Source organism: Mesitornis unicolor, unplaced genomic scaffold (assembly GCF_000695765.1).
Source record: "Mesitornis unicolor isolate BGI_N332 unplaced genomic scaffold, ASM69576v1 scaffold33569, whole genome shotgun sequence".
Lineage (NCBI taxonomy): Eukaryota > Metazoa > Chordata > Aves > Mesitornithiformes > Mesitornithidae > Mesitornis > Mesitornis unicolor.
In genome coordinates this window covers 1,975-26,394 of record NW_010209877.1, presented here as the reverse complement: position 1 = coordinate 26,394, position 24,420 = coordinate 1,975, and the positions used below count along the sequence as shown (strand labels likewise).

General features: G+C 40.2%; 1 protein-coding gene across 1 annotated transcript; it reads left to right on the top strand.

Moving 5' to 3' along the window:
• Positions 1 to 2,544: 2,544 nt before the first annotated feature.
• TECPR1 (tectonin beta-propeller repeat containing 1) lies at positions 2,545 to 23,845 on the top strand. Its single transcript, XM_010193003.1, has 24 exons — positions 2,545 to 2,775; positions 3,649 to 3,831; positions 4,296 to 4,418; positions 5,369 to 5,494; positions 6,994 to 7,168; positions 7,265 to 7,365; positions 8,795 to 8,896; positions 9,231 to 9,376; positions 10,238 to 10,764; positions 11,615 to 11,760; positions 12,713 to 12,868; positions 13,696 to 13,845; positions 14,472 to 14,629; positions 15,921 to 16,048; positions 16,335 to 16,437; positions 17,130 to 17,226; positions 17,631 to 17,710; positions 18,019 to 18,075; positions 19,594 to 19,768; positions 20,990 to 21,125; positions 21,466 to 21,558; positions 22,313 to 22,419; positions 22,755 to 22,874; positions 23,648 to 23,845. Exons 1-24 carry the CDS (start codon positions 2,545 to 2,547, stop codon positions 23,843 to 23,845), a joined length of 3,618 nt encoding a protein of 1,205 aa, XP_010191305.1.
• The last annotated feature ends 575 nt before the right edge of the window (positions 23,846 to 24,420 follow it).

Sequence of the window (24,420 nt, the reverse complement as noted above, 5' to 3'; positions counted from 1 at the left end):
GGCCCCCGGGCAGGCGGTGCCCCAGCCCCGCAGGGCTCTTAAGCCGATCTGGCCGTGACGCCGGGTTGGAAAAGCAGCGTACGCCCTCCGCTGCCTGCGCCTCCCGCCGCTCCCGGGCATCATTGGTGATTTGTTAAGTTTGTAAAGCGCTTTGGGATCCCCGCGGATGTAAAGCAGCACACACGTCTGTACGGGTATTGGATGAGGTTGCCAGGTGTGTTCGGTGGAAACAGAGGTAAAGCTTTTCTGCAGACAGGGGCACGTCCCCCCTCTGCTGAGGAACTTTATTACTTTTATAACATGCAAGGAGCTGGGGTATTTTTCCTAAATTCTGTAGCAATCAGTGCTATGCTGGAAATTTAAATTAACAACATATCTCAATTCAAGTAGGTTTAGTTCTATCAGAAATTGCCTGGCTGAGCTGAGGGATGAGGAAGAATTTGGCAGCTATGGGTCTGATGTTTTTCCAGTCCCCTGGAATAGGAGGCACCTTCTGCATTTGCTGAAATGCACACGAGCCACAAGCATTGAGCATACCTCAAAATCAAGCAACATGTGTCTTCGTCATCTGCAGTACAACCAGGTTGAAGGGGCCTAAATTGAAGTCTTAAAAGTAGTTTATAATCCTAAATGCATTTGGGATTTTCCCATGATTCTTCAAACGCTCTATCTCAAAAGTTCACAAGAAAGGATGTGCAGAAGCTCCCAGTTATCTTGGCTGCCTTGAGTATTTTAATCCAGTTGCATCTGCCTGTCCCAGCTTTATTTTTCCTAACATCATAATCTTGGGAACTTTCTTTTTCTGAACTGTTCAGGTACTTTTTGCGTGCCTGGAGTGCCATTTCAGGTACAGGCCTTAATTTCTATATGTGCTCACCTTTAACACACCCAGGCATCACTTTTTTTTTACTATCTGACTAAGTAGATGCCTTCATTGCATTATCCATAATGCTTCCTTTGCTCCAGACTCACTGGCATTCTGATTGCTTACAATTAAATGCATAATGTTTTCCTTCGTTCTAAAGACTGTTTTGCAGAATTTTAAGTGCTAATACTGCAAGGCTTATTTTCATGGCCTTTATTTTCCCAGTGGTACACACATTATAATTTTCACCTCCTCTTCACTTTGTTCCATTCTATTTTTTCCAAACGTCGTCCTTCTGTACTATCTTACTTTTACTAATGCAGAAAGGCAGGATATAAAGAAGATAAATGGCTGGTCCAAGAGCAGACAAAGGCAGGGATACATGCCTTCATACGCCTGAAACAATGAAAAAAAAAGTAGTCAAAATGAGAGGATTCATCACAGTTATGCTGCCACAACTAATAGCAGAATTTTGCTTGCGACCTTCCCCTGGCCTCGCTTTTTCTCTGCTGCTATAAATGTTCTTCTCACTGTTACCTGGTATTCACCTGGTGGATCCAGGTCTGTATGCAGCATTTTTGGAATCGCTCTTGTGTCGAAAGCGCAGTTGCCAAGCACTTCTTGACAACGAAGAAGCGGTGTTCAACGCTGACTCCAAGCAAAGATTCCTCTTTTCTTTCATTGTGTTGGATCAATGTCCCCTTTTCCACCTTTCCCCTCCTGGTCCCTGACTGCGTAGTTAATAGAACTGGCAGCAAAGTTCAAAACACTCATCAGTGGTTCTGTCAGATGTACAGAACAGCTGAAATTTGTTCAGTTTAATGGCACCCGAAGGCCAAGCGACAGAAATACGCTGGCCATTCTTGACTTCTAAAAGAACTGGCATACACTTACCTCACGTAAAATGCTAACCCCTCCATGAAGGGTAGGGCTGCAGTGTTCAGAAAATGGCAGGTTATTATGTGATAAAACTGGAATGGAACTCTCTGCTGTCAAACCATGCTCTATACATACTTAAATTAATATCACACATGTATATTAAATAAAGATCAGATCCCAGAGTGGTCACCAGAAAGCTTTGGAAGGAGGTTTCCTGGCTGCTTTAGGTAATATGTCCATGGATTAAAACTGGATGCTCCCTTTCACATCTTTTACTTTGTACCCGTGTAGCTACGCTGGCACACACCCAAGAGCAGGCTGACGAGATACCACAAGATACCATGGCTTTGTGAAACTGAGATGAGCGATGCGTGTAGCACCAACAGCATCACCAGCTCTTCAGAGCAAAGCCTTCTGCTATAAAATGGTCTTTGCTATGGCATCTCAGTTTAGTGTTGACTTCAGTCCCCAGCCTGCCAAAGCTGTCCATTTAATGCTGTGAGCTCCTGTGGGATGGACAGTCGTCTGCCAGTAGCAAGGTCTTTCACATGGATTTTCAGAGCCATCCAAGAGGTGTGACTGCACAGGGCTGTCTGAAAGCCATCTGGCTGCCAGCTTTGCATGGGCTATTTTTAAAAGATCATTCTTTATATATTTATTTAATTTGACTGATGGTTGACTCATCATCATTGATTAATTTGATGATGATTGACGCAGAGCAGTACTGATCTAGAGTAGGTTCAAGATCCATTCTCTAAAACTGTCATTTCCATTAATGCCTCCTTTTTTGCCTTTCAGACATGGCCATGACCAGTTCCCTTTTGTGGGCTGTGGACATTTTTGGGAGGGTTTACACTCTGTCTACTGTTGGCCAGTACTGGGAGCTCTGTAAGGACCCCCAGCTGGAATTCAAACGGGTCTCTGCTGTCAGACAGTGCTGCTGGGGAATAGCCTGTGATCACCAAGTGTACACCTACGTGTTCTCGGGTGATGTCCCTATTAGATACCAGGAAGAAACCTATGAGAATCAGGTATGATGCGTTACAGGTGCCTCTGTCACACTGCCACATATTCATCAGAAAGGAATGAGAAAATCCATACATCAGCTGTCTCTGCATGTTCTTCTCACAGGATGATTTGGGTTTATTTACTTTTGGCTTTTACCTGATGTTTCTGAAGAGTATACATGTGCGTATATTGTGTATATATTTTTTTGTATAAAGATTGTAGAAGGATTTTGAAACACTCACTTTCCACGTGTCCTAACGTAATTTTATTTCATGACAAATTTTGCCAGTATTTCTGTAGTAGGTAAGAATGTGGGGGGGGAAAGAAAAATCACAGCTGCATTGGCGAAACCCTAGCAAGTTATTTGTTCTGTAACTGATTAAAGCCAGTTTTGGAAAAAACAGCCCTCTTGGTATAACATAAGATATGGGGAAGATTTACTGATACAGTTATGTTAACACAGTTTCTGGCACAGAACCTATGCTATTTTTCTAGTGCAGGCAGGATACTAATCATCTTTCTCATGGGGAGTAGATGAGAGATCCCGAGGCCATCTACACAGCATTATCCTAACGCCACAGTATCATGGTGCCATACATCACCAAAGAAAAGGCACTGTTAGTCGTAAAATAGATAATGAGACTGTTCCTGTTTATGTAGCTGGAAATTACTTGGTTGAGACTAGCTCTGCAGCCAGCCCTTCTTTGACACTTAAAAAACCTTCCTCCAAAGACTGTTAGGTGGGGGTTTGAAGTGTGAACACTTTCTCATTCACCCCAGGAATTTATTCCTCTTCTGCTGCAGAAAATAAGAAATGCATCATTTGTGACACCCTTTAGATGTCCAATGAGGTGATGTGATCTCAAATAAAATACTGTATTTATTATTTCTGGCAGCGCTGGAACCCAGTTGGTGGCTTTTGTGAGAAATTACTGCCCAGTGACCGCTGGCAGTGGAGTGATGTGAGCGGGCTAAAACATCAGCAGCTTGATAGTTTCACACTGCCTTCACCACACTGGGAGTGGGAGTCTGACTGGTATGTGGATGAAAATATTGGAGGGGAACCAACAGAGAAAGGGGTAGGTGAACAATACCAAAAAGAGATCTATTCTGGGAATCCTTACTCTGTAAAATAAAAGGCACTTAACTTCCCATAGCTGCTTCTTTCTGGGAAACAGCTTAACTATAATGTAGTACAAGGAAGATCTTGTTTAAAGGCTTTTGAAGTCTATAGAAGCTTTTTTCTTTTGATCGGGCCACAAAATACTGGCAACTGGATGCCACTGTTATTTAAGATCTTTAGTATGAAGAAACTAAAATGCTTTACTGTGTCTTGTTTGTTCTGTTTGTATCATGCAAAGGAATTTGGACATGATTAATAAATCATTAATGGAATGAGCTGATCTGTTAATCAGCTGGGCCTGATTGAGACATATGCAGTAACTTGTATTTGTAGGAGTGACTCTGTGCAGAATTGCTCTGAGTTGTGATTTCAAGCTTTCCTTTGGTCCTGATTTTCATACAAGAAAACCTCTGCTTGCAGGGCTGGACTTATGCCATAGACTTCCCCAGCACCTACACAAAGGATAAGAAATGGAATTCTTGTGTCAGACGCAGGAGGTGGATCAGATACAGGAGATACAAATCTCGGGACATTTGGGCAAAGGTTCTGAATATCTTTTAATAATAACTAAACTGATTTTCTGAAATAATCTATTATAATGGCAGGGAAGTTATTTTTAATCACTGCTCTGTAGTCTAGACTTGGATAGCCAATGACAGGACAAGGGGCAATGGGTGCAAGCTGGAGCATAGGAGGTTCAACCTGAATATGAGGGTAAACTTTTTTCCTGTAAGGGTGACAGAGCACTGAACAGGCTGCCCAGAGAGGTTGTGGAGTCTCCTTCTCTGGAGACATTCAAAACCCACCCGGACGTGTTCCACTGCAACCTGGTCTGGTGATCCCGCTCTGGCAGGGGTTGGACTGGATGATCTTTCGAGGTCCCTTCCAACTCCTAATATTCTGTGATTCTGTGATTCCTTGGCTTCCAATTTGTAATTCTTGCAAGCATAAATGAAAGGCTGGGATTTTTCATAGAAACCTCTGGTAATAAGGTGCCAAATCTCATGGTAATGCAGTTGGAGATAGATGCTCAACTCCTTGGCAAATTTCAAACTAACTTTTTAACTTCCTTTGGTTGTTTGACAAAGCGCTCTCTTTCGAGGTGGCACCTGCCTAGTATCATTCACCAGCTGTGTCCTTTATCTGTATGAATAACTGCTCTTTAATAATTGTTGTTCCATTCTGAGAATGTACAAAAATTGCAATTTGTGATGTTCCAGCTTTCCAATTCAAAGAACGTCTGTATGCACTGTTCTGTGAGGAAAACATTCCTTTACTTAGGGAATGCAACACAGAGCACTTGGTGCTGCTTTGGCAGCGTTTCCCCTCTCTCTGGTATAGCAGCCTTGAATGAGAGGAAGAATCTCCATGCACAGCCACTTCAGTAAGCGATTCATAGAGCTGTCTGCAAGAAACAAGCTAGGCCACCAGCCAAATCGCCCATTTATTTGCAGCACCTCTTCTCCTCTCAGTCTTCCTTCTCTTGGCTTCAGATCGTATCTCATGATGATCCAGAGCAGTTGCCAGACCCTTTCAATGATATCTCCATTGGAGGATGGGAAATCACCGATGAGCCCGTTGGCCGTTTATCAGTATGGGCAGTTTCTTTACAAGGAAGGGTATGTGCATGTTCCCTAGTTTTCTAATACAAATTACTACTGAAAAGGAGTTAAATGTTTTTAAAGCAGGGCAGGTTTGTTATAATCTTATGTTGGTAAGGAACTACGCTGTTTGTGCATCTGGCAGAGGATGTAATAGCTGCTTTGGGACCACATTACATAACAACTTGTGTTGTAAATGGAAAGGCTTAGGATCTCAGGGCTGCTGTTTTATGGAAGCCTTAAACCTCTATAAAGAGGTGAATCTTAAAAACTTGGGCTGAGTAGTGTCTTATATCCTGAAAAATGCCCAGAATGCAAACTATAGCACTGGTAACAAAGAGAAAGACCCTCAAAACCTGATAAAGATTCTTTCAAAGCATTGTGCCACGTCTCTGTAGTGGAGAGTCAGGAATGATTCAAGAAAGAGTTTACAAAACGGTTTTCTAAGACTTAGTGATGAGAAAACTGTAACCTCCTGACTTGGCAATGTGGAATCCAGCTCTGGGATGTTTTCAGTTTATTTTCTATTGAAAACTATACATCTGGTTTGGTTTGGTTTTTGGGTTTTAGGCCTACCGTAAGATCTCTCCTCTTTTGCTTAGTCCTACAAAGATTTGATTCTTGGTATCCTTCCTTCATCCTTACAGCAGGTATCTGAGTAGCCTTCATTTGTCTCTAGACAATTTCTAACTGGTGGTCTCACAGGGAAGACTGTAATACTTTGTTAACAGATACCCTGAGACTTCAGTCACACCTGACACTGCCTGGAGAGACAAGCAAACTTGGTTAAATTGTTTAAAACAGAATTTCCTATGCCTTATACTTCCCAGTAATAAGTGACAAGCATCCCATTCTACAGGCTCATTTGACTGACATTGTAAAATGCTTTCATGTCCCAAGTAGAACTCCCTAGAGGAATAACGTATTTCTAAAAATGAGGATTTAGCACTCAGCAGTGGTGTTTTAGAGCACTCACATGACTACTGCAGGATGCTTTCTGTGTTTGACCTTCCTGGTTTGAGTATGGTCTATAGAAAAGTGCACAGACAGTAGGACCAAGACCAGCAAATGGACTGGATGTCACTGAAGGCTGCACAGAGAATGGAATTTTTTACCCGTATTGTGGCAAGCTCTGTTCAGTGAAAGTGAGGTCAGGCTATCACCTAACAGTAACATTTTTGTGTTAGGTATTTGTTCATTCTTGGTTTATATAACGTGCCCTGAAATATCCACAGTCACTTGTAGGCGACTGTACCCAATCCAGATTCGCTTCCATGACAAAAACTAGTCTGTAGAAAAGCCTCCTCCCTTAGTACATAAGGAAATAGTCTTCGACTGCATAATCAACATCAAAAAAATACCTTTAAAGGTCAGAGTGCATACACAGCATAAAAAATCCCATTGTTAATGGAGGACTGTGCTTTCCAGTTTGTCTTCATGTTCGTCTCAATGGTTTCATTGTTGTAGTGATATTTTTCTAAGTTTTATTTGTGTTTGGTTTTTTCCTGCTTGGCTAGGTATGGTACAGAGAAAATGTCTGCCATCACAATCCAGAAGGTTCCACATGGTCTTTAATCACCACTCCTGGGGAAGTTGTACAGATCAGCTGTGGACCTTATGATCTCCTTTGGGCAACTCTGTGGGAAGGGCAAGCTATCGTGAGAGAAGGAATTGACAGGAATAACCCTCAAGGTGAAGTTTGTTAAATACAGCTGGAAACACCTTTGAATTGTATAGCGTTAAATAAGAAACGAACCTTCAATGCCTTCTGGGTTTTGTTTCTTGCAGGAATTTCCTGGACTACTGTGGAGTCTCCAAGCTCTGAAAATGGGATTATGCACGTCTCTGTGGGTGTTGATGTGGTGTGGTGTGTTACGAAAGACAGAAAAGTAAGAGGTGCCATGCTCTGGTTCCATTTTTTTCTCCCCTTTTTGTATCTGCTTTTCTGAAGCAGGCACGTAACTGTCATAGGAAACACCGGTGGTTTGGCCTCTGTATCCCCATGGTTTGGGGAATTCCAGTGCCCCTTGCTGTTATGGGAATGCTCTCTGGTTTGTGATCGATGGCATTGCATTTAACTTAAGGAAGACTTTCTGCTTGTCTCTTGGAAGGAATTCTTGAAACCCAAGTCAGACAAATGTAGTGGTGGGTGAGGATGTATAAGGTGTCAACTTATAAGGGAAATTAAGCATCATAATCGAAGGGACTCGTAGCTCCTCAGTTGTGTTTCCGCACAGTCTGAGGGTTACATCAAAAGTGGCATGGGGAATATTTTCTACACTTTTCTATATTACCTTTTTTTTTCACCTTACTACTGTAACTGTTCTCTCGTCATCAGCCTTTTAATGTAGTTTTTTGTATTTATTAAGTGACACGTCTGTTATGTGTATGAGTGATTACGTTCATACTGGAGTTTTAACTTAGAATCACAGAATATGTTGGACCCATAAGGATCCAACTTCCTGCTCCTCGCAGGGAGGAGTCTCGAAGGTCTTAAGTTGAAGAATGTACCACAGTGCTCTTATGCTGGTAGTAATCAAATCCCTTCATACTGAAGTCAAAAACATAGACAAATTCTGTGTATGTATGGCAGTTTTAAGTAATTGTGTTACTCTGGTTTAACGAGACTTGTCAGCTGAGCCATGGTAACAGACTGTGTCCAGCCTGCTCCATCTGCCAAATAAACCCACTATAATAAATGTAGATAGCTAGCATGGTTTGCTTCACATGTTCCACAAGATAGTTAAGTACTCTGTTCCATGGTTCAGCCAACAACTTCTAAAATAGCTGCTTGCCACTGTTTGACCATATGCTAAATACAGATGGAAATTTTTCCAGGTACCTGGCCCACAGACACTTTCAGGTTGGTAAAAACTAATCTAAGGGGAGACAATTTAAAGAGCTGTACTACTGAAAAGATCCCTCTGACAGTTCCGTCTGTCAGCCCTGCTTCTAGGGTTTGAACACAGAAACACTATTTAGAAGCCCAGAGTGACCAAAAATAGCCTAGAGTTGACATGTAATAGAAAGCATTTTTCCAGTGGCAGAGAAACTAACTTTTATCACAGAAAGTCATAACAGAAAGTCTCCTTGTGGGCTGTTGTGGCTGTAGTTGGTCACAAGGACACACAGTCTGGGTACTATTGAGAGAATTACTTTATCTTTATCTGACAGAAAAAGAACCAAGGAGGTAAGTGACTTCTCAAGGCTATGCGGCCAGTCACTATTAGAGATTAAGAGTAATCCACTAAAGAAAAATTCCAGCTGTCTGTTTGCTAATGCAGAAGGAGCAAAATTCAGACTTTGCTGTTGTTGTAGGTGTGGTTTAGAAGAGGAGTGAACTCATATAATCCTTGTGGGACAAGCTGGATTGAAATGGTTGGAGAAATGATGATGGTAACTGTAGGCTTAAATAACCAGGTAAGACACCCGTATGCCAGCTGTGAGGATATTTGTGTTCCCCGTTGTACAGGCGGTATTCTCACGTGGCGAGGATTGGCAGCAATGCCAGTATGAACAGCTGAACAAGAGGTCCGTGTGCTTGAACTGCTAGGAGGGTGGTGCATACCGTTTTCTTTTTATTGGTACAGAATTTTATTCTGCATCTACAGAATCAGCGTTAAGGAATAACACAAAATGAAAATGCTGCGTCCAGTAATTACTGTGCTGAATTTTCCACCACTGCACCTTTTTTGTAGCTGGTATCTACCTGTATTCCTTGACATTTCCTTCGTCAAGCCCTTTCCTTCCCTAGGTCTGGGGAATCGGCTGCGATGATAGAGCAATTTATTTTCGTCAAGGTGTCACACCAAGTGAGCTCAGCGGGAAGACATGGAAGGCAATTGTGTCTGGCCGAGAGAGTGACAAATCTCAGACTGGGAGCTCAACGAGTCTGCTCAGGTACTTCGTAAAATACCTGCTCGAGACTTTGTAAGCCAAGAGCGTCAATGCTATGAGGTATTTCTTTACATTCAAATGGTACAGACAGGGAGGAGCAGGAAAGGCATCTCTAATCATTATGTATGCCAAAAAGCACTTGGGTTTTCTGCCAGTAAAATTAACAAGCAGCAGCAGTTGTTGAACTTGCAGTAAAAACTGAAGCTCCCACTTGGAATTCACTGCATGCTTGCAGTAGAGCGTGTTTCTCTGGGCTTTATTATCACTATCTGGAACTCTTCTATAATAAGATAAAATGTTACCTATGAAATATAATGAGGCAGTGTCAACTCTGCTTAGGAATTATCCTTCTCCTGAGTGTCACTGTGCGTTTGCTTTCCTAGAGACTAAATCAGTAATTCCCTGCTGACTGCTGGCCCCTTGGCTGTGCAAGCCATGCAATGAAGCTGGGAGTGCAGCAGAAGCTGCTGGTTTGAGTTAGAGCGTGTTCTGAGTAGAAGCCCTCTCTAGCTAAGACAAAAATATTGAAATTAATAATAGGTTTTAAAAAATCATATTATTTCATATCCAGAAAGTGTGATGTTGCTTCAGTTTTCTTGAGAGCTGTAGGCAGCCAACACCAGCAATAGTTTCAAAAAGATCAATGAAACATCTTCCTGTGCTTTAGATTTACTAGACTGGTCTGCCAAATTTGCGTTAGACTCATTTCCCTTGATGATAGAGTTTGACCTTTAGAAAGGAAGTCTGCTGTTTCTCTCCTAAAGCTGAAATGCTAGGTTGATTTCCGTATGTCTGTGGTCTCAGGTCTGTGCTAATTTGTAATGCTTTGAATGATAGTTCATTAATTATCTGTTTGTCCTTCAGTGCTGGCTGTTTTTTTACTGATGATATTCAGAACCAAACAAATGCGATCATTCAGGGTGATGCAGATACTTCCTCTGAGACAGAGCTTCCAAGTGTACCCATGAACCTCGCCAACTCTCCCTCGACGGGAGCTGCAGCCAGCAGTGATGGTGACAGCGCAGGCAACCAGACAGCAGAAATACCTGCAAATTTGACTGTGGATCCTCTGGACTCTGATCAAGGAGAAGCCACTGTTGCTTCAACTAATAATGAGAAAGCTAATCTTGAAATCCATAAATCTTCTACAAACACAAATCCTTCTGCAGAACTGCAGTGGACAAACATTGACTTGAAGGAGGCCCAAAAGCATCCAGTCCTCTCCATCAGCACCTTTGCAGAAACGTCCAGCCTGGCCTCCCTTGGCATGTTCTCCATGGGAGCTGAAGAACCGTACGGAGCTGAGGAGCACCCACTGTGGGCCTGGGTGTCTGGGGGAGGCTGTCTTGTGGATTTGCACAGCCCACTGAAGTGGTTCACTGTTGCATCAGGTACTATCCAGTCGCCACAACAGACCCTAATTCCCAGTGCTGTTTAAGAAAAATGTTGGCTTGGGTTGGTTTGTTTTTTAACAAAACCATGGTGCAAAACTTCTGATAACCCATTTACTCTTGTTGCACTTTGTTAATACACTTCATGTCTGAGGATAGTGCTGCATGTATTTAGCTGTACAGCACTTAGGGACTGAGATAGAGAAATGTAAAAGTGCTATTTTCTCCATGTTTCTGTAAGAATATTGTAAAATAATTGTGCTGGATCTGCATCTCATTTTTGATTACACTGAAACCGCAACTTCAGGCAAAACCCATAATATCACTAACAGTAGCTGAAAGCAGTGACAAGGGCTTCTCTTGAGAGCTGCAAATGCCACAAATAACTGCCTCACTCCTACCATTCCTACTGAGACAAGGGTAAGACACAGATATTACTCAGAGGCATTGTGAATGTGAGCCCAGCTGATAGCTGGCTGGCGTTACAATTTAGATTATTGAAAGACAGTGGAATATAACCATACTTTCAAAATAAACCACAATCTGTGGCATCCCAGTACTTAGTGTAAATCGTAATGCATTGTATTACCTAATTGTCCTGCAGCTTAGTGACAAAACTCCCATTTTTACAAGAATTTTTGAAAAATTCTATATAGTCATTTAGTGATCCCATTTCTATGCATAATTTACAAACTTTGTCTGTAATACATTGATTCCAAAATATAATAATGAGAAAAATTATGTTAGACTGGGTTGATTCAGTCAAGTGTTCAAAGCAGCATCACATTTTACCTGTCACAGAACTGTATTCAAAGCTTACTGGAGGTTATTGGTTTTGTTTCTGTTCTAGGTTTGTCGTCCTCCGTGCAGTCTCTCTCTCTGTCCATCACTCCAGCACAGACAGCAGCATGGCGAAAGCAGATTTTTCAGCAGCTCAGTGAAAGGACAAAGCGGGAACTGGAGAATTTTAGGCACTATGAACAGGCTATTGAGCAGGTAAGCAAAGAGGACACATCTCATCTACTAAACACATCCACCAATACTGGGCATCAGTAATATCATTTCTGATGTACTGATCTGAACTTACTGTTACATTCTTGTCTGTATTTCTGTCTGTGACAGCTTTCCTGGATTATCACTGTCTGAGCTCCCTGTGAGCAACTAGCAGGTTATCAAACACTGAGCAGCAATCTTTATCTAAAACCATTAGCTCATAGTTTTGTATAGGAGCAAATGAAGCATTGGCCAGCATTATTTGAGTACACTGAAACCTCAAATCCACAGAGAAATGTTTACAACAGTGGAGCATTGTATGAATTATTCCATCACAAGATGAGGCTTCTTAAATGAAACAGTGAACAAGGACATGAACTTTCCCTTTCTGCAACATTAGGGATTAATGTAACTTGGATAAATATAACAATGATGCAAATGTCAATAGCAGCACTTAAATAGTAGCACTTCTGTTTGATGTTCCCCTTTTTTAGGACTCTTTGGCTCTTTTTAGATTCATTCACATTTTTGGTCCCTTCATTGCTAATTGCCAAATGACATCTGCAATTCATTTGAATAAAAACACTTGGAGTCCAGAGTTTTAATCAAGTTTAAAAAGATTATGTCAAAAGCCTTTTAAGTCCAAACAGTACTTGTGTTACAACAGGAGCACACTGGAGCCCATTATTATCTGTGTGCTACTGCATTCTTGCAGAGGTAAAATGCTAATGCTGATGTACATACACTATTTCAGCACCTTTCTATCCAGTTTTGTTCATTTTCATTTTGTCTTCAGCTTCCTGAACACTCTGGTATACTCTGTGTCAGAACTGACGGATAAAATACAGATCAACCTGTAGCAGAGATTTCTTGTGGTCACAAAAAGTAGTATTTGGGAGAAAGGAGTGGAGTCATGCAGTTTCCTTACTCCTGTAAATTTGTGATTGCATTGCAGTCAGTTTGGGTTAAAACTGGGACCTTGCAATGGTGGAGGAATTGGAAGCCTCATAAATGGATGGATGTTCGAGTTGCACTTGAGCAGTTCACTGGGAGCGATGGAATGCGCGACAGCATCCTGTTCATCTATTACATGTATCATGAGGAGAAAAAGGTGTGTTCAGCTTTTGAGACCCTTGTGAACTGGTGTGAGCTAAATAGAACTAATTCTCTATTTAGTGATTTTACTTTTTCAGTTAAGTCTCTTCTGAGTCACTGTACTTTCTAAAACTAAAGGCATGTTTTTTCAGACAGTGTCTGCTTCTACAAATGATAGTGCTTAATGTTTATAGTTGCTATTAGGCATGGTGTGTAAATATAGCTCTTCTCTATACTTGCATCTATGGAGACCAAGACCACTGCCACATGGGCGCTGTACTGGGGTGTTGTGACGAAGAATACCTTGTTGGTCAGTTTTAGGTCATCTAACCTGTCCGCTTCTCCTTGTGAGAGTTGGGTTTGGCAAAGGAAAACCTTTGAAGGGAAAAGTTTTCTTAAGGGAGGTGAATTACGGTGTGCTGCTGTTCTAAATTTTGGGGACCAATTCAAATGTAGCCCAGGGCACTAGCAAATGGCAAGCTTTTCTAAGCTGTAGCTATGTTGACACTATGTCAGAAATACCCAGTCAGCAACGATCCACATTGCCTAAACCATCAGCTTTGCACCAATTCAGAATTCTTTTGGAAGTTCAAATATTTTGGTTGTGAAGAAAGAGTCAAGCCTGCCTGCCCAGCTTCATAAATAGGTTAATGCACACAGTCAGTATGAATCAGAGGTAGTGCAGGACTGGAAACTGAGCCCCATTCCTTCTGCACCAAGAACTGATTCTTTGCTGTCCTTGGCAGGACTGCTTTGTTCACAGTCCCGAAGTGCAAAAATGCTGGCTTTGAGTAAGGTATATCTGAGTTTGCTTTAGCTGCAATTTTTTTTCTCTTGTCTTAGTATATCCACGTGTTCCTGAATGAAGTCACGATTATAGTTGAAGTTCTGAATGAAGCCAAACACTCTTTTGCACTGTATACACCTGAAAGGACGAAGCAGCGATGGCCAATCCGCTTAGCAGCCACAACAGAGCAAGAAATGCATGACTGGGTAATTTTGTGAATTTTTCATTTCAAGCCCGCAATATCTGAAATAAAAAGCTAGTCCCTGAAATCTCAGCATTGCATTTAACGTAGCTAGGCTACTTATCTATTTTCACAATTTAGGTATGTAAAAAGTCTAATCAAACTTAGAGGCATCTGAGGCATCCTGTCTCTGGAGTTTTCACGCTTTCTGATGCTGCAGTTATCCGCAGTAAAACCAGTATTATTTTTCCTTCCCTTCTTATCTCTGGATATAGATTAGGCTACAATAGAGTTAGGAGTTTCATTCAGTTAGTCTGTTCTTCTGCATTGGTGGAGGAACTGTTACTTGCTTTCACTGTTGTAGTGAGTCTTATGTATAGACAGGCAGGCATATATACACTGAAATTATTGAAAACCTGCGAGAAACTTCCTAATGATCAAATACTGAAAACCACATGGGTTCCAGTGATCATGTTAATGGTTTCTAAAACACTGAATTGCAGTACCTTTGAGAAAAAGCTGCTAATTCACTTTGATGCTTTGCAAGAACCTGCAGAGCTAAAACTTCATGGGGTATTACTGAAGCATCTATGGAAATTTTTGTTCTCGCTGTAAACAGAAACTGTTGGTCCTGTGCTTCTTGTTTTGCAGCTGTCTTTGCTGAACATGTCCTGTTGTGAAAGCAGACGGATCCAGGGCCCTCCTTCTCACCATGCCATTTGGTCAGTTACTTGTAAAGGAGACATCTTTGTTAGTGAGCCAAGCCCTGAACTGGAGGCTGGACCACAGCTGATGCCGTGTGATCAAATGTAAGGGGTTTCAGCAGCTGTTCTTCCTGTATGGGATGCCATCCGGCAAAGGCTGTGTTTCATGTCAAGGCAGTGGCTTTGATTGGCTACTGGAGTGCATGGTACACTGCAGATGTCTGTCAATGACAAGGTTAATGGTGCCTTCATATTCATAAGTGTATCTGAAGAAATTCAGCAAATTGTATTTTAATTCTTGGATGCTGGAGCTATTAATGCCATTTCAAAAGCCTTTCTCATTGAGGTCCTATTTTTTTGTGATTGCATCTTTAATGCCATAATTATTTAAATTAAGAGATGGCCTAGACTAAAAGTAAACCTAATCACTGTAATTGTAATGTCATTTGAGCTTTCAGTTTTGTCCAAGTCAGGAAATCTGAAATTCTTAGTCCTCCATAGTCACTGCAGTCCAGGAGCAGCTCCTTTACAGTTTCTAATACAACTATGACAATACAGTACTGCAAACTCTTGAGGCAAAAAAATACCACCCTCAGAACTGCTGGGTTAAAGGCCAATCATCACTTTAAAAAATACCCTCAGTTCCAAGTTACTTGCACAAAGGGTCTTTGAATAATACCTGAGAAATCCTTCAGTCCTTTTCCTTCAGCGTGGAGCACCTTCAACATCTGGCAAATCACAAAGCTATGTGCTCTTCATCTTAGTTTGGGTGATCTGTGACCTGGGTGATCTCCTGCCATTCTGATAACTAAAATATTCCTCTGCAATCTCTTTGTTTTCCCCATTCTTCCCCAGAAAAGTGCTATGGCTAACTGGCTGTGTAAAGCCCCAGAAAAGGATTAACCTGCAAAGATGAGGAGAACAGGAAGAATTAAAGCCCTTGTTTTACCAAGCTCCATAGCAAATGTCTAAGTAATTTGGTTTCTTGTTAGGTATAAGGCAATTCCTAGATTTTTTTAAAAATGAGGACGAAGTTAAAGCTGAGGGAGTTGATGGCCACTAAGATGTAAAGACTCCAGCAAGATCATCCTCACTACTGTTAAAAAAAAAAATGTATATGAAATACAAGCCATAAAAATAAAAGGAAAATGGAATACTTAAAAGCCTGAAAATTCCAAGTGAAGACAGACAGGTTCCCTCCAGCTCACTCTGCAGTAGTTGTTCAGAGGGAAATGCTTTCAACTGCCAACTGCCTTCACTTACAGATTGCACAGAGGGTGAACAAACGAGCATGTGAAGTTGCCTGTCCTTAAGATTGTTGAGCTGTAGAAGGGGAAGGCGTGCATTCCTGATGGATGTGGTGTAGAGTAAATGTAAAATGTCCTTTTTCTGGCAGGTTTTGGCGTCAAATTGGAGGTCATCTTCGACTGATAGAGTGCAATAACCGAGGCATAGTGTGGGGCATAGGATATGATCACACAGCTTGGGTTTATACTGGTGGATATGGAGGTGGCTTCATTCAAGGTATGGACGATTGATCTGCTGCCATGTGCACGTTTCTGACTTACCTTCCTGACTGGATCAGCTATTGAAGCTATTTCAGCCGTCCTGCCTTTAGTATAACATGTAGAGTTACACAGTGAACAGGCCACACATTCGGAAGGAATTGGTGTTGCAGTTTTATATTCATATTTTCAGCTTAAGAGAGGGAAATAGGATAATCAGCAATATTACTGTGGCTACTGGAACTTAAAATGTAGCATATTTAATGTTTAGCTTTACTATAATCCAAATAATATCTTTCTCACAGGACTGGCCAGTAGTGCTGATAACATCTATACGCAGTCAGATGTGAAATGTGTTTACATCTACGAGAACCAACGGTGGAACCCAGTCACTGGATACAGCAGCAGGTTATTGACTCAATTTATTCTATTTATTTACTATTTATTTTTACTACTGTCAAATGCAACAAGGGGTTTGTTCTAGCTTTTCAGAATTGTTACTACAGTTTTTCTGCCTTCAGTCTCCTCCAACATTTATTGTTAACCTGAGATGGAAGGTGCAGCGTTTCTCAATTTTCTAGATTTGAAATTATCAATTCAAAATATATATATAGCAAAACATTACCGATCTGTGCTTTGTGAGTGCATAAAGTGTGCCTCCTTGCAACATCTTTCATTATTAAGGCCATACAGCAAAGTTCTTATTAGGATCTATATATTCATACACATACTGTGCTAAATACACTGGGGCCTTGAATAGTATATATGAACAGAAGTATTGAAACAGCATTCACATATATGGGTGTCTATGCCAGAGAAACTCAGCATTCACCTTCCAATTTTAAACAGTAGTGAGGAATATCACTCCACAGAAAAAGAGTTTACGTGGTCCTCAAGTTTGGTGTAACTGGAAGCAATTGTACAGAATCTTTCCCATCTATCCTCATCACTCACACAATATTTCTAAATACAGAGATTTATGATGGAAGACTATTTTGTGTATGAAAGTAGGAAATGCTACAAATAGGCTTTTCCTCCCTCGCCTTTTAAATTCTCCGTTGTAAATGACCTTGCATTCCTTGTATGCCGTTTCACCACAGGGGTCTGCCCACAGACAGATACATGTGGAGCGATGCATCTGGCCTGCAGGAATGTACAAAAATCAATACCAAGCCTCCTTCTCCACAGTGGACTTGGGTAAATTTTGTCTTAAAAATCTTTTTACTAAGAAGGCAAGGCTTGGCACATAGGATACAAGACTTAGGCTCAGGATACACAGGTTTTCTTCCTGGATTTGTCGTAATATTTAACCTTGGTTTCCCTGTTTACACAACAGCAATAATCTTCCATAGTCAGAAGAATGTTAAGCATTGAGTGGGATTTGGTTTTGTTTACTGGAACGTGGACTGCTGCTCTGATCCTTTTCAACTGAATTAAAAAGGCTTCGAACCTCTGTATAAAGATATATTGCAAGTATTAGAAGGTTTCTAGCAAGTTTTTGCACTCCAAAATCTGGAGGGAAATAGCAGATGAGGTTATTTTTATTATAAATTTGGTGTTGATTGTGGCTTGTTATTCTTCTTGTCTCCTTTTGACAATAGGTATCTGATTGGTATATTGATTTTAATACTTCAGGCGGAACTGATCGGGAAGGCTGGCAGTATGCAGCAGACTTTCCAGCGTAAGGAGATACCTTTTTCTACCTAAAATACTAGCAAGCAAATGCCAGTCCTCATTTCTTCTTGTTTGCCGTTTCATATATTAACTGTGCTTTAACAGGAACAAGTGTGTTTTGATTTCTTCCTTTTTATGGAGACACTAACACTGAAATTTGCCAGGGAGGTAGGCAGCAAGATGCGCTTATCAAACTGTAGTTACAAGTGGTTCAAAGTCTGGTGGGCAGATACACAGACAGTGCTCTCAGACTGGCACTGACATTGGAGATGCTCTGACATCCTCATGAACACCTATTTAAATCTGTTTTGGTAGGTCCTACCATGGTCACAAGACAATGAAAGACTTTGTCCGACGGAGGCGCTGGGCAAGGTGAGGAATTAAGATATAAATAACAGTTTTGAACTTGAATGCTAACTGTTCCCTTGAAGTCTCCTTTAGTTAAGATGGGAAGGGTCTTGTCAAGCAATCAACAAAAGCAATAGTAAAGAAATCTGCAGTAACTAACCCATCTGCAATAGAGAACTTGATGATTTTTAGCATTGTGGGTTTAATTTTAAGCCTTTACAGGTAGATACAGTGTTTGATTTTGTAGGATCTGTAGATAAAAGTCATCTAGTTATTCTCTGTATCTGATTTTCCTTATAGTACATGATTAAATAGTAGAGCCTAGGTATATTAGTACATATTAGGTCACCTGTAACAACTGGTAATATGCCTTTTATATTAATAGTTTTAAGATATGAATTCCACATAGTGTGTATTAGGCCACAGATAATCCCAACCCATTTCAGTTACACAGTACGCTATATTGAGGTGGAACCTGGAAAATAGCAAACTGCCAATATATTCTGTTCTATGAAGCAGCAAGAGTCTGTGCATTCATTGTTTTTCCAGCTTTTCTATGCTTTCTATACTAGAGTATCTTAATAGCTATGCCAATAAATTGCTGTGAACTTAGAGTTCCACATTGTTCTGTTTGTTATTGAGGCTGCAAAGCTCTTCTGGCCCTTGTACAAAAATCTTTGAAGCATCAAACTGTTGTTGTTCCAAGATGTGCAACAAAACAAACGACATCCAGTCATCAAAATGGTGACTTTAAATAAAATGAGCAACTTGAGAAATACCCTTAAGCCTAAACATTTCCTCTTGTTTTAACTATCAATTGAAAACAAAGAGGTAACAGCTCAGGGCTGGATCCCATTTTTCAGAACTGGGTAACAGAGGAATGTCTTGAGGTTTTTTTTGGACATCATTCAGACACAGAAATTACTGTTGTGATGATGGAGTCTAATATAGTTTCCCTAACTAGACAGTAGTAGACAGCACTACTTTGTTGCAGTTTCCACAGAAAAAATACACCACTTCCCAGAATGACCTATCTTTACCTCCTTAGTTTAGAGCTGCCTTATCTCTGTCTACCTCAAGATGCTACACAACTTTTTACCAAGCGCCACCAAAAAAATAATTGTAAAATTATTCCCTTAACCAAGACAGAGGAAGGAATGGACCGTGTGTGGAGTCCTTTCTGCAACTGGATTCTCAGCTGGGTTCAAATATTCATTATCCAGCTGTTGCCCAGTGAGTTTTTTGAGAGCTAGGGAGCAGTGTAGCATCAGCTGCAGACTTCTTGGATGCCCTTGGTTTTAAAAAGGTAACTTCTTTTTAAAAGCAGAAGCTTTGAGAAATCAGTAATACATCAAAATTCAAAACCTGATGCAAAACACGATTGATCATTGTAAACCCCTTTCACATGAAAAATACTAATACTGTACCTACTTAATGAAAAGACTCCAGGATTCTTTGCACTGGAGTCAACAATGGTTGGGAAACAAAGTTCAGTTATAGACAGTACGTACTTCTGATGGGTTTGGGGTTTTTTTGCTTCAGAAAATGTAAAATAGTCACCAACGGGCCATGGCTGGAAGTGCCTCCTGTTACGCTGTGGGACATCTCCATAATTCCCAGTTCAGCTGCAGATGATGAAGAAGCAGTAGCACTGTGGGCAATCAGTGACAAAGGAGACGTGCTCTGCAGGCTTGGAGTGACACAGCAAAATCCAGCCGTAAGGCTCCCTGTTTTATTTTCACTGCCTTATTGATGTATTTAATGTAATGATGCAAGTCCATACACACAATCATGCAGTGCCTTCTCTTGCAGCACCTTGGTATTTTTTTTCCCTTTTATGTCCCACATTTGAAAGTCCTTGTCCATCACCTGTAACACAGTTTGCTGCCTGCATTTCTTACAATACCGCTTCTCTTGCATTATCTACCTTAGCTTGTGCCACGTCACTTGCAGGAGCCTCTCTCAGCCCCTGTGTATCTTCTCATGAAGCATTTTACTTCCACTTTCTGCACTAATAGCTTAGATCCTCTTTTTTTTTTTTAATTGTGTATAATGTGTGTATCCCACTTACATAAACTGCCCAGGGACAGAATTTCACTAAGTATAGTCCCAATCTAATGCCTGTTGATATTGGTAGGAGTTTGTCCATTGACTTTTCTGGTCCTAGAAATGACTCTGCCTATCTGAAAGACAGGTGGGCCTGGATGTACTTACAGATTCGACTTTTTTATATGAACTAGGACAGATTTAATGAGTGAAAATCCACTAAAGTATGCAGAGATGAGTAAATAGTCCCAGTAACTTCAATAGGAATACTTCTTTCCTAATAACAGACGTGCTGAAACACCACATCAGGGTTGATACGCACTGATTTTAAGCCATATTCATAACAGCGGGGAAAAACCCCACTGATTATATGCTTTAATGGAATTTGGAGAATAACTGCAGGAAGTTGAAAATTTATAGGATTTTTTTTTTTTTCTTCCTATGCAGTCAGTTACAATAGCACAGATCTGTACGGCAGTGCAGCAGCACAAACTGGAATACTGTGTCTGGAATCGGAAGCCCCATCAGAGTAAATTGTTGTGTGACTGTTGTTCTGTGTGATCAAAAAAGGGGTTATTAAAAAAAAAGGGCTGTAGCTCAGCTATTCAGAGCTGTGTAGGTGCTGTCACTCCAGCAACAGAAAAGGCCCTGTTACAGTTCAACATAGCTACTGATTTAAAAGAGTTAAATATCCAAGTATCTTGGAGGATCAGAAACCTTGTTTCTGCTTAGTCAGAAGGTACAGGAATTGTTCTTCAGAATATTTTTCGCTATCTAGAGTTTTTCCCATTTGGCAATAATCAATGATTTTGTTATCTTTTCTGGTATTTTTTATATTTTTTGTGGAGTTTTAAACCATAATTTTCATAAATTTTTTCCCATGCTTTTTTAGGGAACATCCTGGCTTCATGTGGGAACAGATCAGCCCTTCATCTCCATCTCAATTGGAGCATTTTACCAAGTGTGGGCTATTGCTAGAGATGGTTCTGCCTTCTATCGCGGCTCAGTCTCTCCAAAGAAACCTGCAGGTGAGTACTTGTACTTTCTTGGTACAGTCTTCATCTTACACATTATGTGAGCTCTGCTACTCTGCCATGTCTCAAAAAGACAAATCTGTTTAGCAGAGGCCTTTCCCATAGCTGTGCAAAACAGTGCATATGAATAATAATTACAATAATTACAGCAGTTAATTTGCTCTTCACTTGTCTGATTTAAAGTGTTTGTTTCTAAATACAAGCTAGTAAAAATATATTGAGTGTAGTTACAGCTTTCTTGCACAGCTATGTATTTCAACTGCAGACATTTCCAAGAGTTCTCATACATAATTATGTTTTCTCAATGTTTTACTCAAGTATTTCTGACCTTTAGGTGACTGTTGGTACCATATTCCTTCACCTCAAAAACAGAAGTTAAAACAAGTCTCAGTAGGACGAACATCTGTGTTTGTATTGGATAAAAATGGTAAGGATTTTAAAAAGAAAATTATCAATTTTACAAAAAATAAATCAGTTTGACTTAAAAAGCAGAGGCTAAGTTAGAGCTTCTGCTTGGACAGATGATTACTGTTGCTCCAAGAAGAATAATATTTCATATTGGAAGAGATGGAGTAGGCTGCCCACTTAATTACTGATTTTGAAGACTTGTTTTTTGTGATAGTTGACAGTGCCCTACATAGCAACAATCCAGCATATGTGCTATTCCTAGGGGGAAGAGATAGATGAATCTCAAAGAAGAGAGTTGCATGGCAGGATTCTGTCTGAAACCCTAGAACGTACAAAACTGAAGAGCAATACCTTCCTGTTGCAAAACCTAGATAGAGCACCGTACTTGCAAGATAAATTATGAAGCATCCTATAGTAAAAGAAACAACCCTTTAACACCAGTCTCCTTCAGAAATCTTAATCTCATTTGCTTTACCTCTCTAGTGCGTAGTTCCTTATAAGAACATTTTTCCCCAAGAAATTTTACAAAACAGAGTATTTGCTATTTTCTAGAAAAGTTACAAAGAATAACTATAGAAATCCAAACTCCAAAGTAGGAACTTTGTTATCCTTCACTGTAACACATTAGTCAAGACCGTAACACGTTTCCACAGAAAGCAGAAAGTATTAACTACTGATGTAGAAACTACTAACTACTGATTTGCTATGTTGTTTACTATCACTTTATACAAAGCAGACATCCTGAGCTGTAACCAGGACCATGTATTTCACAGGCAATCTTTGGTACCGACAAGGTATCACACCAAGCTACCCTCAAGGATCTACCTGGGATCACGTTTCAAATAATATCCGTAAAATGTCTGTAGGGCCCCTCGACCAGGTGTGTATTAAGCTTCCTTGTACCTCATTAGTTTATTAAGAATTATGCTTAACATACTTTTGTAATTAAATTTTCTTCAGAATTATCTTTGTTTAACTAACTACATTACACAAGATGACTGCCTAAATGCTGGAATCCAAGACAAAAATCATGCCAATGAAGCAGTGATACATCCAGCCCTTTTCTGTAAACAGCCTCATTTCTGATTTTTTTTTTAATGAAGCTGAAAAGTGATGAAAAAAGTTTCTGAAAGTGGTGAAACAAACCTACAATTTTCACCTCTGGGAAGAGCAGCACAAAGAGCACATTTTATTGCCTCTCTCTGCTTTCTCAAGGTCTGGGTGATAGCTGACAAAGTGCAAGGAAGTCATAGTTTGAGCTGTGGGACCATCTGCCATCGGACCGGTGTGCAGCCAATGGAACCTAAAGGCCTCTCATGGGATTACGGAATTGGGGTAAGTGCTGGGGGCTTAACAGTGCCTATAGGGGGGATATCAGAACACCCCTGGGCACGCTTAGGAAGAAGAATGCTATCCTGCTCCAGCAGGCAAGCTTTCTAAACCTCCCATATGCCTGCAGGAAACTGGCCTTTGTTCTTCAGTTTTAGATTCATTTTTTAAGTTAATGTAACGGGTTATGCAATTATAGTTGGGAAGTCATTTATTTGCATTTGGGAAGTATTCCTTTTAAAAAGGTAATTTAAAAGTTATAATGGAAAAAATTAGTAGTAAGTACCATTTTTAGAAAATTTATTCCTTCCAAGTCTGCACATGATTGTTCCTTATTGTTGTTCCTTGTTCCCTCAATGTTTTGAGAAATTCTATTTCAAGGTTTTTGCCCCTTTTAAATTGCTGGAAAACATCCAATAGCTGTGTTATGAATGCCTGACCCTTCTAATCTCGATTCCCTGTAATAAAAATAATCCTAAAGCTTACTACCTATATATCTCACGGTCAGGTATGTTAAGTTATGTTTAAGTTAAGTTATGTTTAAGTTAAGTTATGTTTAAGTTAAGTTATGTTTAAGTTAAGTTATGTTTAAGTTAAGTTAAGTTATGGTTACGGTTATGTTTTACAAGGAGCCTTTTTTCTGACTGAGCCCAGAGCAGAATTACTTTCCTCATTAAAAAAAATAGTATAAAACTAGTAGTGTACATAAAGCATCACATCAGATATGTAAATCCTGGATGATGTTTCTCCTTTTGCATTTCTTTATCAAAATGTTACAGGGTGGATGGGAGCACATTACAGTCAGAGGAAACGCAACTGAAGCACCTCGGGTCACTATGCATGACAGTTCTGAGGAAAACCCTGCAGTATCAAAGGATGTAGAAGAAGAGGAGAGTAAAGGGAAAGCAGAACACTCTAAAACCCCTCTGATGGTCAGTGAAAGTCAAGAATTGGACAGAAATGCTGTTAATTGTTAAGCTGTCACCATTTACATGTTGCAAACAAGCAGCAGTCAGTATAATTTAACAAGAAACCAGATGTCATTTACCTGGAGAGAAAAACATGACTTTTTGTGCTGCTAATGTATTTTACTGAACTGGAATTTGCAATGGGGTATTTTAAATACTGATTTCTTCATCATGTGTAAAATGTGACCTCATAGAGGTAATAGTTTTGTCAGAGCAGGCAAGCATTTTAGCCACAATGTATTTCTGACCCTTTGCCATAGCTGCTACACATCAATGTGAATATCTTTGCAGATGATCATTACATTTACTTATTTTTTTCTGAATATTTCAGTTCCCTTCCCTAGATTTCTCACATTCACACATCTTGCACGCTGTTATTTAGATTCATATTTGAATGCAAAACAACTTTACTGATATCGGTGAAGTTTGCCAACATACATTAGAGTGGGTTCAGAATGAGATTCTGCGCTTTGTTTTTAGTAAGTCATTGATTCATCCCTTCTTCCAGCAAGAAACCACTTTTTATTCTCAAAAAAATCTGTCTTATTTATCTTAATTTGACTGTGATGTGAAATTATTATTTG

Excerpts from the sequence above, each read along its gene's own strand:
- TECPR1 (XM_010193003.1), top strand. The coding sequence starts at position 2,545 with ATGGCCATGACCAGTTCCCTTTTGTGGGCTGTGGACATTTTTGGGAGG. Across the intron at positions 7,169-7,264 it reads TGACAGGAATAACCCTCAAG|GAATTTCCTGGACTACTGTG; the intron begins GTGAAGTTTGTT and ends TGTTTCTTGCAG. Across the intron at positions 16,438-17,129 it reads GTCACTGGATACAGCAGCAG|GGGTCTGCCCACAGACAGAT; the intron begins GTTATTGACTCA and ends GTTTCACCACAG.